Source organism: Hemitrygon akajei, chromosome 16, assembly GCF_048418815.1.
Source record: "Hemitrygon akajei chromosome 16, sHemAka1.3, whole genome shotgun sequence".
Classification (NCBI taxonomy): Eukaryota; Metazoa; Chordata; class Chondrichthyes; order Myliobatiformes; family Dasyatidae; genus Hemitrygon; species Hemitrygon akajei.
This window is the reverse complement of record NC_133139.1, coordinates 43,118,608-43,132,073: the sequence shown is the minus strand read 5'-3', so window position 1 is coordinate 43,132,073 and position 13,466 is coordinate 43,118,608. Positions and strand designations below refer to the sequence as shown.

General features: G+C 43.9%; 1 protein-coding gene and 1 long non-coding RNA gene across 2 annotated transcripts in view; both read right to left on the bottom strand.

Annotated features, from left to right (window-relative positions):
- Nucleotides 1–723, bottom strand: part of LOC140740002 (large ribosomal subunit protein eL37) — a 73,173-nt gene extending 72,450 nt beyond the window's left edge. The window contains exon 1 of the mRNA XM_073068776.1: nucleotides 675–723. Within this exon, the coding sequence (XP_072924877.1) occupies nucleotides 675–708 (34 nt within the window). The 5' untranslated portion in view covers nucleotides 709–723. The remainder of the gene's footprint in view (nucleotides 1–674) is intronic.
- A 3,966-nt stretch (nucleotides 724–4,689) lies between these two features.
- Nucleotides 4,690–13,466, bottom strand: part of LOC140740003 (uncharacterized) — a 53,875-nt gene continuing 45,098 nt past the window's right edge. The window contains exon 3 of the long non-coding RNA XR_012101778.1: nucleotides 4,690–9,585. This is a non-coding gene — a long non-coding RNA (uncharacterized lncRNA). The remainder of the gene's footprint in view (nucleotides 9,586–13,466) is intronic.

Below are 13,466 nucleotides of genomic sequence, written 5' to 3'. Positions count from 1 at the left end.
GAAGTGTATTTAAAGCAGTCAACGGCGTAAGTAGATTCTGACTGTATGCTGCACTTTAATGTAATGTAGTTGTTGTAGTTTACCTTTGCAAGTATTCACGATGCAAATGTGATATCTAGAAGGAAACAAACACTGTACCAATCTTGTATTGTTTTATCAACAGTTTTCACCATACGCTAATGTGGAAGAGTGAACAGTAAATGGTTAATCTTACCGCGACCCTGTTTTCATTAACAACGGTTTATCTCGGTGTTTAGTTCGGGTTCCGTTACACCCGAGCGAGAACATTACAGCACCTATTAACACATCTCCTGAACTCTTGGAAAATTAGGTGTAATCAACCTAGCCTGTGAGATCTTCTGAAAATTTTTGATGTTTCTATGAGATTCCCTCTCATTGTCTATTATTTGTGGCCTCGATGCCACCCTTGCTTAATGATCTCAAGACACTTTGTGGTCAGGAAGAAAGCTCTACTACCTGAAGTATCTCTCCTCATATCACTTCAACAGGTTGATCTGTTTTCAATTGCTTTGTGATGTGAAAGGAGCTGGAAGATAACGAGAGTCTGTTGTGTCCGTTGACAACGGTTTATATTTCATTTTGCACAGACCATTGTTGCCTAAGAGCCAATAGTTACCTTACTATCTCTTTTGTAAATAACTGGAGTGTGAAAGCCAAAAGGAGAAACACAACCGGCACAGGTCGCATGAGGCACCTGAAGGTGGTGTCTTGGAGGTTCAGGTAAGGGATATATTGTTGGAAGGCTCACGGTAACTCATATAGGACACAGTAAGTATTTATTAGATGATATCAGTGTTAACATGCTTTATGTACTGTATATCCATTGGTGTTATATCCATTTACCTTACTTTGAGGTTTTTCTCTGTGGAACAGCTTCTCAAGCTGTTGTCTCCATCAAGATTTGCTTGTTTTTTTTTAAGCTTGCAGCGATGGTTTAAGGATAGGGATGTGGAGGAGTTAGAGGTCAGGCCTCTGCTCTGTGGTCAAAGTGCAGCACCACAGACAGGTGACAAAGGACCTCAGAAGTCTAGGCCTCGCCAGTGCTCTGCATTTAAAGGCCAGTGACGTGGATGGATGACAAAGGACATCTGGGTTCTAGGCCTCCACTCCACATTCAAAGACCAGTGACAAAAGGACATCCGTGAATGTCCCAAGTTAGTGGGTCTTAGGATCAGATGTCCGTGTAAGCAGGTGGCATGAGGAGGCACGAGGGCTGGTGAGTCGGTGTGCCCCGGAGTTCAAGCCTGGAGTCCAGGGGCACATCATCAGCTGATCCTGGGCTGATATCGAATATCAAAACCTGAAGGTCAATTGGAAGTCCGGAAGTTGAAGCCTGATGGCTAGAGACTGGAGCTGGTGCTGATGATCCTCAACACCTCATCGTCTAATGTCCAACTCCAAATGTCATACAAATGTGCCTATTGGTTGAACATCAGGGCTGGCTACTGAGTCCCAGTGCACTCAGGTATGGGAGTGCTGATTCCAGCTCCTCTGAGTGATACTGACACGGAACAAAGCTATCATGGATCTGTCAGACATGACCACCGATGCATCTGTTAAGGGGGTTGTTGTGGTATGTGCATCATACAACTGGAGAAAAACCAAAATGTAATATCGCAACAAGGAATTATTGCCATTGTTATGACGATCCGGTTTCTGTTGAAAGTAGCTAATGTGCCTCTGTGCAGCTCAGTGGCACAAGGCAGTGCAGTACTGCTCCTGTGGGAATGCTCTGCTTTGAGGTGGGGCTGTTCCCCGCATTAAATGCCATCTAGTGGGTAGTGGGTAGTTGGGCTATCTGTGGCTTACCATAGGATGATCAGGTTGCTGCAACCTGGGGTATGTTGTATATGTATCATACTGATGATCTGCCTGACCACCCAACACACAAATTGAAGCATAAGAAAAGGGCTGTTACAGAGGCAGATCAGTTCTGGATGATAGAATTTCCCACGTAGGGTTCCAGATGATTATCCAGAGCATTCATCTAAATGACCACAGCCATAGAAGCGTTCGTACAAAGTGGACGTTGATGATGTCTTTCTGCTGAGATGGTAGCCGTATAAGTGGTGACCCTACAAAACAGAATGGCATTGGATTACATTTCGCCAAAAGAAAGTGCTATCTGTGCTATCATAGGTTGGGACTGTTGCACTTGTATTCCTGATGAGAAAGAGAATATAACATAAGACCATATAGCCATTCAGCCCATCAAGTCTGATCTGTCATTTCAACATGGGTGATTTATTTCTCCTCTCAACTCCATTCTCCTGCCTTCTCTGTAACCTTTGACACCCTGATTAATCAAGAACCCATCAACCTCTGCTGTGAATATACCCAATGACTTGGCATGCATAACTGTCTGTGGCAATGAATTCCACAGATTCACAACTCCCTGGCTAAAGAAATGTTTCCTCATCTCTGTTCTAAATGAACGTCTCTTTATTCTGAGGCTGTGCCCTCTGATCCGAGACTCCCCCACTATAGGAAACATTCTCTCCATTTCCACTTTATCTAGGCCTTTCAATTTTCAAGAGGTTTCAATGAGATCCTCCTTCCTTCTTCGAAACACCAGCGAACACAGGCCCAGAGCCATCAAACAGTCCTCCAATGTTAACCCTTTCATTCCTGGGATCATTCTCATGAATCTTGTCAGGACTCTCTCCAATACCAACACATATTTCCTTGGATAAGGGGCCCAAAACTGCTCACAATACTCAAGTGCAGACTGAGCAATGCCTTATGAAACCTCAGTATACATCCTTGCTTTTGTATTCTCGTCCTCTCGAAATGAATGCCTTCCTTACCAGCAACTCAACCTGCAAGATAACCTTTAAGGAATCCTGCATGAGGACTCCCAAGTCCCTTTGCACCTCTCATTTTTTAATTTTCTCCCCATTTAGAAACTAGTCCATGCCTTTATTCTTTCTATCACAGTGAATGACCAGGCACTTCCCTACACTATATTCCATCCTCCACTTCTTTGCCCATTCTCCCAAGTCTGCCTGACCTTCTGCATATACTCTGCTTCCTCAACACTACCTGCCCCTCCACCTATCTTCATATTATCTGCAAACTTGGCCACAATTCCTTCATCTAAATCATTGACAATGTGAAAAGGAGCGGTCCCAACATTTACAGAACTCTGACCTCTGCGCAAAATATATTTTCCTCAGAAGCTGGTACAAATGAGTATGCTCAAAGACATATGAGGAGGTTTCCTGTTAATACCACCCTGTCAAGTAATGAATTCCACACCACTTCCCTCTAGGTGAAAAGGGTTTTCTGCATCTTCTCTTTGCCCTTTGACCAATTAAGTGAATGCTGCTTGGTTTGTGATACCCTTGTGCAGGATAATTGGTCCTTACAATTTAACTAACAACCTTATAAAAGTTAAATAATAACAACCTTATTATTTCATATATTTCATTCAAACTTACCAAGTTGCAAAGAAAGTAATTCCCTTGTGACCACCATTTTCCTGTCCTGGCAACATCTTCATAGCTCTCCTCTGCATGCTCTCCAGCGCAGCCACATTTTCCTTGTGATGTGGTGACCAGAACTATGCAGAGTACTCAAGCTGTGAGCAAACCTGTAAAGCCGGGTGTAGCATAAACCTTCTGCTCTTATTTATTCTATATCACAGCTGATTTAGCAAGTTATTTTATATGCATTTTAAACCACTTTATTAACCTGACCCATATAATACTAAATATAGACATGTATTTTTCAATAATCTCATTTATTGCTATTTCCTGTTTTGTTGTATCAGCTTAAATGCATTATGACCATCAATGCACTGACCATCAAACCAAACTTTCTTACTCATTGTCAAGCACATGGTCAATTTTTGTATCGTCTGCAAATTTCTTCAACATGCCCCTACATTTAAGTCTAAAACTAAAGGGCAATGTTTTAAGGTAAAAGGGAAACTATTGTAAAGGAACTTGTGTGTAACTTTTTCACACAGAGGGTGGGGGTACCTGGAACAAGCTTCTGGAGGAAGCTGTAGTGCTGAGTTCAGTGTTGCCTATTTAATGCCCTGGTTCATTTTTTTTTACTGCTGTTTTGTATGTATTTCATTTCGTGCTGCTTGTCTTCAGCTTATGTTTGGGTTATTGTTGAAGATAAGAGAGAGGAGACTGCCATCCAATTGGGATGGTAGAATTGAAGGCGAGGTTTCATTAGTGAAGGACACTAAGGTTGGGCATAGGGTTTTTTTTGTGCGGTTTGAGATAGAAGAAGAGAGAAGAGGTCATAGGATTTGACCTGGAGTGACATCGTGATTTGAAGAAGTTCAGGGTGAGGTCAATTGAGGATTGGTGACTTGGGGAAACCATGAACTCCAACTTGTGCACGTGAGGCTGGTACATTAAACTGGGCCTCTTCCCTTTTTTTTCTTTTTGTTACTAACCCTTTAGTCAAATTAAGAATTATAAAGATATATCTTTTAATTGTATGCGGTCTGTTATTTTGTGGCACTAATTTCTAACAAGGTAGTGACACTAATTTTGTGGCACTAATTTCTAACAAGGTAGTGACACTAATTTTGTGGCACTAATTTCTAACAAGGTAGTGGCACTAATTTCTAACAAACAGCATCCACACAAAGAGCAGGCTTGCTCCTCAGTCTCACATGTTTAGCAGTGCCAGAGATCGTCTTCCCTAGACTTGCGCAGCTAAGGAAACCAAAGTGTTTCATTTAGAAGTGTTACGAACCCCGTAACTGGGTCACTTACCAGCAAAGCTAGAGAGGTCCGCTGAGGTCTGATGGTACTATTGTTTAACGTTTTTATTTATAAAGGGGCACAAAAGTAAGGTTAATACAAACATTCAGATAATATACGTCGTCAATACTCAATCTAAAGCGCGGGTATAGTAATAATCAACAATAAGAAGTAGCTCTATCGTTTGTCTAGGGGTAAAACTATTGTCCGATGGAAATATCAAAGTCTCGGAAGTTCATACAGGCTTTTAGCCTTTCGGGGACTGCTGGGGTCTCACGTGTTGGAGAGAGAAAATAAACTTGCCAGCCTTTTGGACTCAACTCGTTGAATCGGGAACGTGGGTTCCCCGTTGTCATTTCGAAGTCTTTTTTGGGGTTATCAGCCACGCGTTCCCCAAGCTAGGGGAACCGAATCACACATGGCTCCCGAACAGCTTCCCGTCCTCACGGGAGGGATGAGCGATGGTCTCTCCTTCTGGTGCGTCGCTGGGGTACTGCCTCCTGCAGTCTCCTTTTTATCATGACTGGCAGATTTGTAGATGTCGATCAAGGTAGGGTGATACAATCCCCACCCCACATTGCCCGAGGGTGTCCATGTCCCTGATAGCTGGCACGTACTATAGAGTTGCAATTCACACAGGTGTCTCTAAGAACAATGGTCAAATCCGTTGCATTGTCTCTCATTTCCTGGGTCCAAGACCTGAATTAATAGCGATCTTGCGATTCTCCGGAAGGAGGGGGCTGGTCCTGCACCCTTCGGCCCCTCAGAGCTGTGGTACATTCATAACAGAAGGCATTTGGACAGATACATGGATAGAAAGGTTTAGAGGGATGTGGGTCAAGACCCTATGACTCGAAATGGGACTAATTCAGTTGACATGGACAAAGTGGCTGTTTCCAAGCTGTGTAGTTCTGTGACACATGAATATACACATGTGTCAGCATATATGTATAGGTCTCCATGATGTTTCTGGTCAAATGGTAACATCCAAGATTTATAATTTGTGAGCCCTCTCCTCCCATATCTGTGAGGCCAGTGTTCTGTACTGGGTGTCAGATGTGGGATATCCAGGAGACTCTCAGCCTCCCAGACGGCCACATCTGCACCAGGTGTGTTGAGCTGCAGCTCTTAACAGAACTGGAGTTGCAGCTCGATGACCTTTGCCTGGTCAGGGTAAGAGTGGAGGAGATAGATAGGAGCTATAGGCAAGTAGTCACACCAGGGCCTCAGGAGAGAGATAAGTGAGTAACAGTCAGGAGAGAGAAGGACAAGAGTCAGATACTAGAGAGTACCCCTGGGGTTATTCCCCTTAAGAATAAGTACTCCTGTTTGAGTACTGTTGGGGAACAACCTACCTGGGGTAAGCAACAGTGGCCACATCTCTGGCACAAAATCTGGCCCTGTGGCTCAGAAGGGTAGGGAAAGGAAAAGGATGGCAGCAGTGATAGGGGACTCTATAGTTAGGGGGTCAGACAGGCTATAGGAAAGAAATACGGATGACAGTTTGCCTCCCGGGTGCTAAGGTCCGGGATGTTTCTGATCGCATCTACGATATTGTGAAGTGGGAAGATAAACAGCCAGAGGTTGTGGTACGTATTGGTACCAACAACATAGATAGGAAAAGGGAGGAGGTCCTGAAAACAGACTACAGGGAGTTAGGAAAGAAGCTGAGAAGCAGAACCACATAGTAGTAGTCTTGGGATTACTGCCTGTGCCACACGACAGTGAGCATAGGAATAGAGCGAGGTGGAGGATAAATGTGTGGCTGATGGATTAGAGCAGGGGGCAGGGTTTCAGCTTTCTGGATCATTAAGACCTCTCTTGGGCTGGCATGACCTGTACAATAAGGACGGGTTGCACTTGAATCTGAGAGGGACCAATATTCTGGCAGGGAGGTTTGCTAAGGCTACTGGGGAGAGTTTAACTAGAATTGCTAGGGGGTGGGTACCGAACTGAAGAGACAGGGGAAGGGGCGGTTGGCTCACAGATAGAGAAAACTTGTAGACAGTGCGCGAGGGAGAATAGGCAGGTGATAGAGAAGGGATGTGCTCAGACTGATGGTTTGAAGTATGTCTATTTTAATGCAAGGAGTATCATGAAAAAGGTGGATGAGCTTAGAGCATGGATCAGTACTTGGAGCTATGACGTTGTGGCCATTACAGAGACTTGGATGCCTCAGCGGCAGGAATGGCTACTTAGAGTGCCAGGCTTTAGATGTTTCAAAAGAACGGGGGAGGGGGTGCAAAAGAGGTTGGGGCATGGCACTGCTGATCAGGGATAGTGTCCCAGCTGAAGAAAAGGAAGAAGTCATGGAGAGATTGTCTACTGAGTCTCTGTGGGTGGAAGTTAGAAACGGGAAGGGGTCAATAACTCTACTGGGTGTTTTTTATAGACCACCCAATAGTAACAGGGACATCGAGGAGCAGATAGGGAGACAGTTTCTGGAATGGTGCATTAGTAAAAGGGTTGTCATGATGGGAGATTTTAATTTCCCCAATATTGATTGGCATATCCCTAGAGCAAGGGGTTTAGATGGGGTGGAGTTTGTTAGGTGTGTTCAGGAAGGTTTCCTGACACAATATGTAGATAAGATTACCAGAGGAGAGGCTGTACTTGATCTGGTATTGGGATATGAACCTGGTCAGGTGTCGGGTCTCTCAGTAGGAGAGTATTTTGGAGTTAGTGATATCATTCTATTTCCTTTACCATAAGCATTGGAAAGGGATAGGAGCAGACAAGTTAGGAAAACGTTTGATTAGAGTAAGGGGAAATATGAAGCTATCAGGCAGGAACTTGGAAGCATAAATTGGGAGTAGATGCTCTTAGGGAAATGTATAGCAGAAATGTAGCAAATGCTCAGGGGATATTTGCGTGGAGTTCTGCATAGGTACGCTCCAATTGAGACAGGGAAAGGATGGTAGGGTATTCTACCAAGGCATTCTACAAGTATGTGAAGAGCAAGGGGATAAGATGTGAAAGAATAGGACCAATCAAGTGTGACAGTGGAAAAGTGTGAATGGAACTGGAGAAGGTAGCGGAGGAGGTACTTAATGAATACTTTGCTTCAGTATTCACTACGGAAAAGGAACTTGGCAATTGTGGGGATGACTTACAGTGGACTGAAAAGCCTGAGCATATAGATATTAAGAAAGAGGATGTCCTGGAGCTTTTGGAAAGCATCAAGTTGGAAAGTCACCAGAACCAGACGTGATATACCCCTGGCTACTGTGGGAGGTAAGGGAGGAGATTGCTGAGCCTCTGGCAATGATCTTTGCATCATCAAAGTGGATAGGAGAGGTTCCAAAGGATTGGAGGGTTAAAGATGTTGTTCCCTTATGAAAGGGAGTAGTGATAGCCTAGGAAATTATAGACCAGTGAGTCTTAATTCAGCGGTTGGTAAATTGATATTCAGCATAGCTTTGTCAAAGCCAGGTCATGCCTTACAAGCCTGATTGAATTTTTTGAGTATGTGACTAAACACATTGATGAAGGCAGAGCAGTAGATGTAGTGTATATGGATTTCAGCAAGGCATTTGATAAGGTACCCCATGCAAGGTTTATTAAGAAAGTAAGGAGGCATGGGATCCTAGGAGACATTGCTTTGTGGATCCAGAACTGGCTTGCCCACAGAAGGTAAAGAGTGGTTGTAGATGGATCAAATTCTGCATGGAGGTCGGTGACCTGTGGTGTACCACAGGGATCTGTTCTGGGACCCCTTCTCTTCGTGATTTTTATAAATGACCTGGATGAGGAAGTGGAGGGAAGGGTTAGTAAATTTGCTGATGACACAAAAGTTGGGGGTATTGTGGATAGTGTGGAGGGCTGTCAGAGGTTACAGCAGGACATCGATAGGATACAAAACTGGGCTGAGAAGTGGCATATGGAGTACAACCCAGATAAGTGTGAGGTGGTTCATTTTGGTAGGCCAAATACGATGGCAGAATATAGTATTAATGGTAGTGTGGAGGTTCTTGGGTCCGAGTCCATAGGACATTCTAAGCTGCTGCGCAGTTTGACTGTGTGGTTAAGAAGACATACAATGAATTGGCCTTCATCAACTGTGGGATTGAATTCAAGAGCAGAGAGTTAATGTTGCAGCAATATAGGACCCTGGTCAGACCCCAGTTGGAATACTATACTCAGTTCTGGTCAACTCACTACAGGAAGGATGTGGAAACTATAGAAATGGTGCAGAGGAGATTTCCTAGGATGTTGCCTAGATTGGGGAGCATGCCTTATGAGAATAGGTTGAGTGAACTTGGCCTTTCTTCTTGGAGTGAAGAAGGATGAGAGGTGACCTGATAGACGTGTATAAGATGATAAGAGGCATTGATCGTGTAGATAGAGGCTTTTTCCCAGGGCTGAAATGGCTAACACGAGAGGGCACAGTTTCAAGGTGCTTGGAAGTAGATACAGAGGAGATGTCAGGGGTAAGTTTTTTACGCAGAGAGTGGTGAGTATGTGGAATGGGCTGCTGGCGACAGTGTGGAAGGCGGATACAATAGCGTCTTTTCAGAGACCCTTGGATAGGTACATGGAACTTAGAAAAATACAGGGCTATGGCTAACCCTAGGTCATTTCTAAAGTAAGTACATCTTCGGCAAAGCATTGTGGGCTGAAGGGCTGTAATGTGCTGTAGGTTTTCTATGTTTCTAATGTACAGTGTTGGCAGATTCTTGCACCATCACCCTTCCTCAATCACCACAAAGTAGGGTTATATTCACTGAATCCAGCCCATCTCTCACCCTCACCTCGAAGCCTCTCTTTTACTTTAGCAGCTCCAATACGCGTTGCTGCTGTTTGCATGCGATCGGGAGTGTGCCTTCAGTCGGGGTCCCTGTGGGAGTGAAGAGCAGCAAAACATCAGCAGCCATGCAGAGTTGAAAAGTGTATTTTGAGAAACGAAAAGTCCCCTTTTAATGTGTGATTCTGGATCCAGTGCAGCCCGTAAGTTTAAAAACTTTTTGGTCACCTTTATTTTACACAATGATAAGTGGTGGTGTTTGTGGTTCACAGGCCAATTAAATATTGCAACAGAATTGCATAAAATCACACTTCTAGTTGCCTGGGACCTGCTGATTTCCTTTACTAATAACCAGAGTGAATTACCGAAAAGTGAGACCTACAATCCCTGAAGAGTAAAACACAAGCTACATTCAGCACAGTGACAGAGCTGTGATCTGCTAATTCACCAGTATCTCAAGAACCTGGAGAACGTAATTCACGTATAAAAGTTCTCTACATCGCTGAAGACTTCTTAACAACTTTAAAGCACATCGATTAAAAAACTTACTTCTGCCAACCTGCAGACTAGATGTTTTGCATGGGTAACTGAGGGTGTTAGTAGAGGACATGTCAATAATTTATTGCACCAGAAATGAACGCTATCCAAATCCTCAGTGCCTGATGTGTGCCGGTAACAGACAAAATCAAATGTAAATATTAAGTAACAATTTCTATTAAAATTAAACACTTTACTGTCCCTCATCCTTCAGCATTGATCAATGGGCTTATAAATCTTAGCCCTGAAGAGCAAGTCCACAGTTGTCTACTGTCTCCTTCCATGAAGGCAGTTCCACATCTCTTTATCTTCTCACAACTGGCTTTGATGAACCACAACAAGCTCTTTCCCATGGGGGACGTTTTGATACGCTGCCCTGGGTGAACTGAAGGAGTACTCTGGATTGGCAGGGTGCAGAGCATGATGCCTGGGAGATTATGGTGCCATTTGACGTGAGGTGAGATATTGATATGTCGATACCACTCACCAGGCCACTGCATCGAGGACAGGACAGAGGAAATAATGGAATTCAGATTGCTCCACTAGACCAGGATCTGAGCCTACTGTCCTCAAAGACAGCTCCGTGTGTAGCCAAGCATACTTGCCCAAAAGGGTGCATAACTCTGTTATGGAATGTCATTGCCTTTCTCCTGTATGAGAGTGATCTTATCACATGTAGCATCTCTCAGCTCATACAGAAGAGTTATCTTTTTGTCTTTTGAGCACTGTACTCTGCTCCTGGTCACTGAGAGCAACAATCTCATCAGGATTGGCAGATCATCACAAACACAAGGAATTTTGACCTGCTGATTTCCTCCATCTTTTTATGTCTGTTGCTCAGGATTGGCAGCTCACTGTTCTAGGAGAAGAAATTTACTTATGTGTTCCATATGCTCAATGCTTAGCACAAAGGTATTACAGCAGCAGCAACCTGGGTTCAATTTCACCAGATATCAAGTTGTTTCTGAGTTGCATGCTGAGGATTTGGAGGAAATTATGTGTTGGCTCACTACTAAATTCACAGGTAACACCAACACTAGTAGGGTTATGGATAACAAACAAGGCTGTCAAAGGATACAGCAGGATTGAGATAAGTGGACATTTTCAGCAGAGAAATGGCAGATGTAGCTCAATCCAGACAAGTGTGAGATGTGCGAGGTCAAATAAAAGAGGAAAGTGTGTGGAAAGTAGCAGGAAGACTGCTGTACAGAGGGATATTGTGGTGCAAGGACATAGTTCTCTGAAAGTGTCAACATAAGTAGTTAAGGTAGTAAGGAGGGAGGGAATGTGGCATGCTTGCCTTCAACATTTGGACTAATTAACGGGTATAAAAATTGGAAATAATATTGAAGCTGTAAAAAGCTTTGGTCAGGCCACAGATGGCGTAACGTGTACAATTCTGACCATCACACTATCGGGAGGATGTGTAAACGTCGGCGAGGGTGCAGAATTAATTTACCAGGAAGTTCCATGGATTTGAGTGCATTAGCTATAAGGAGATGTTGGTGAAACTTGGTTTGTTTACCTTGGAGCATTGGAAGCAGAGGGCTGACCTCATATAACATAATGAAAATTGTTAAATGTCAGAGACCTTTTCCCAAAATGGATATATCAAAAAATAGAGGGCATAGGTTAAAGTAAGAAAGTAAAATTTTAAAGGAGATTTGTGAGACATTCCTCTGTTTACACAGAAGGTGGTAGGTTCCTGAAACGTGCTGACAGGAGAGTGGTAAAAGCTGATGCATAACATCTTCTAAGAGTCATTCAGACAGGTATATGAATAGGGAGGGAATTGAAGGATGTGTGGGCTGATGGTATTAGTTAGATTGACATCATGGTCGGTGCAGACATGATGGGCTGAAGAGCCTGCTCCTGTGTTTCTGTATTCAATGTTCTCCACAGAACACAAAACTGTACCCATGTGGCCGAGATTGGACAGCAGGCTGCTGTTTCAGGCTTAAGGACATGAAATGATCATTCCTGATCTTCCTCACACTCCTGTTCCTCACCTCCCGCCACTGACTCTCCTGCAGGGCGATACTCTGCTCTGCCTTAATTCTCTGAGGACAATGAGGATTTGCAGATTCGATCGGTGGGGAGGTTGTTAAGGAAATATCTGGTAGATGTTGTGTTTCTGCTGCAGTTCTGGTGGAAACGTGGTGGCATCTCTGACCATCAGTTCAAATTAGTCTCTGACCTCTGGGCAGAAGGGGTCATGGCAGGGATGCCTTCCGTACAGATAGCCTCCCTTCGGTTCCTAACAACTTTTGTATTAATAGAAGAGGTAAAGGACAAACATAGTTCTGTTTGCCTTTGATTTCTGTGTGGGGTGATGTCAGAGGTGGGTTACCAATAATGAGATGAGGGTGAAGTTGTGTATGAGGAAGTGAGGAGTGTGAATGAGGGTAAATATCTGTGTGAATGTCTACACATACGGATGTGTGTATACAGGCCTGAATGCAAGTGTGCATGTGTAATGTGTGACTGGGACAGTCATCCCCAGAGAGACCAGTAGTACAGGCTCCGAGTTCCATGAAAGTGGTGACACAGCGAGACAGTCTGGAGAAGGAGGTGCTTGGTGTGCTCAACATCAGCGTTCAGTACATTGAGTACAGGAGATGGGATGTCATGTTCCAACTCCACAGGTTGTTGGTGAGACCACACATAGGCAGTCCTGGTCACCTAGGTATTGAAAGGATGTCATTTAAGCTGGAAAGGGTGCAAAAAGTTTCAGAGTACAGTGTGTTATTGGGAAGGGAGAGCTTGTCTTACAAGGAGAGACTCAATAGATTGAGACCTCTTTCCCTGGAGCATGGTGGGGGGCTGTGGTGAGCTGTGACCTTATAGAGGTATATAAAAAATCATGAGGCTGTGCAAATAATTTGGATGACTATAACCTTTTCACAGGGTGAGGAAGTATAAAACTAACGGGCATTGTTCTACAGAATGAAGAGAACCATTGTAAAGGACCTTATGGGTAACTTTTTCGTACAGAGGTGGGGGTGTATGGAACAAGCTGCTGGAGGAAGCTGTAGTGCTGGGTTCACGGATGATGATTAGAACGCATGTTGAGAGATACATGGATAGAAACGGTTCAGAAGGATATGGGTCAAATACAGAAAATGTCCTTCACCCTATGAATCAAAACAGGACTCATTCAGTTGACATGGACAAGAGAATATCTACAGATGCTGGAAATCCCAGCAACGCACATAAAATACTGAAGTAACTCAGCGGGCCAGGCAGCATCCATTGAAAATAGTATAGTCGACATTTGGGGCCTTGACCCTCCAGCAGAGACCTAAAAACATCAACTGTACTCTTTTCCTTTGATGCTGCCTGGCCTGCTGAGTTCCTCCAGCATTTTGTGTATGTCAGTTAACATGGCTGAGTTTGGTCAAAGGGTCTGTTTCCAAGTTGTATAATTCAATGACACA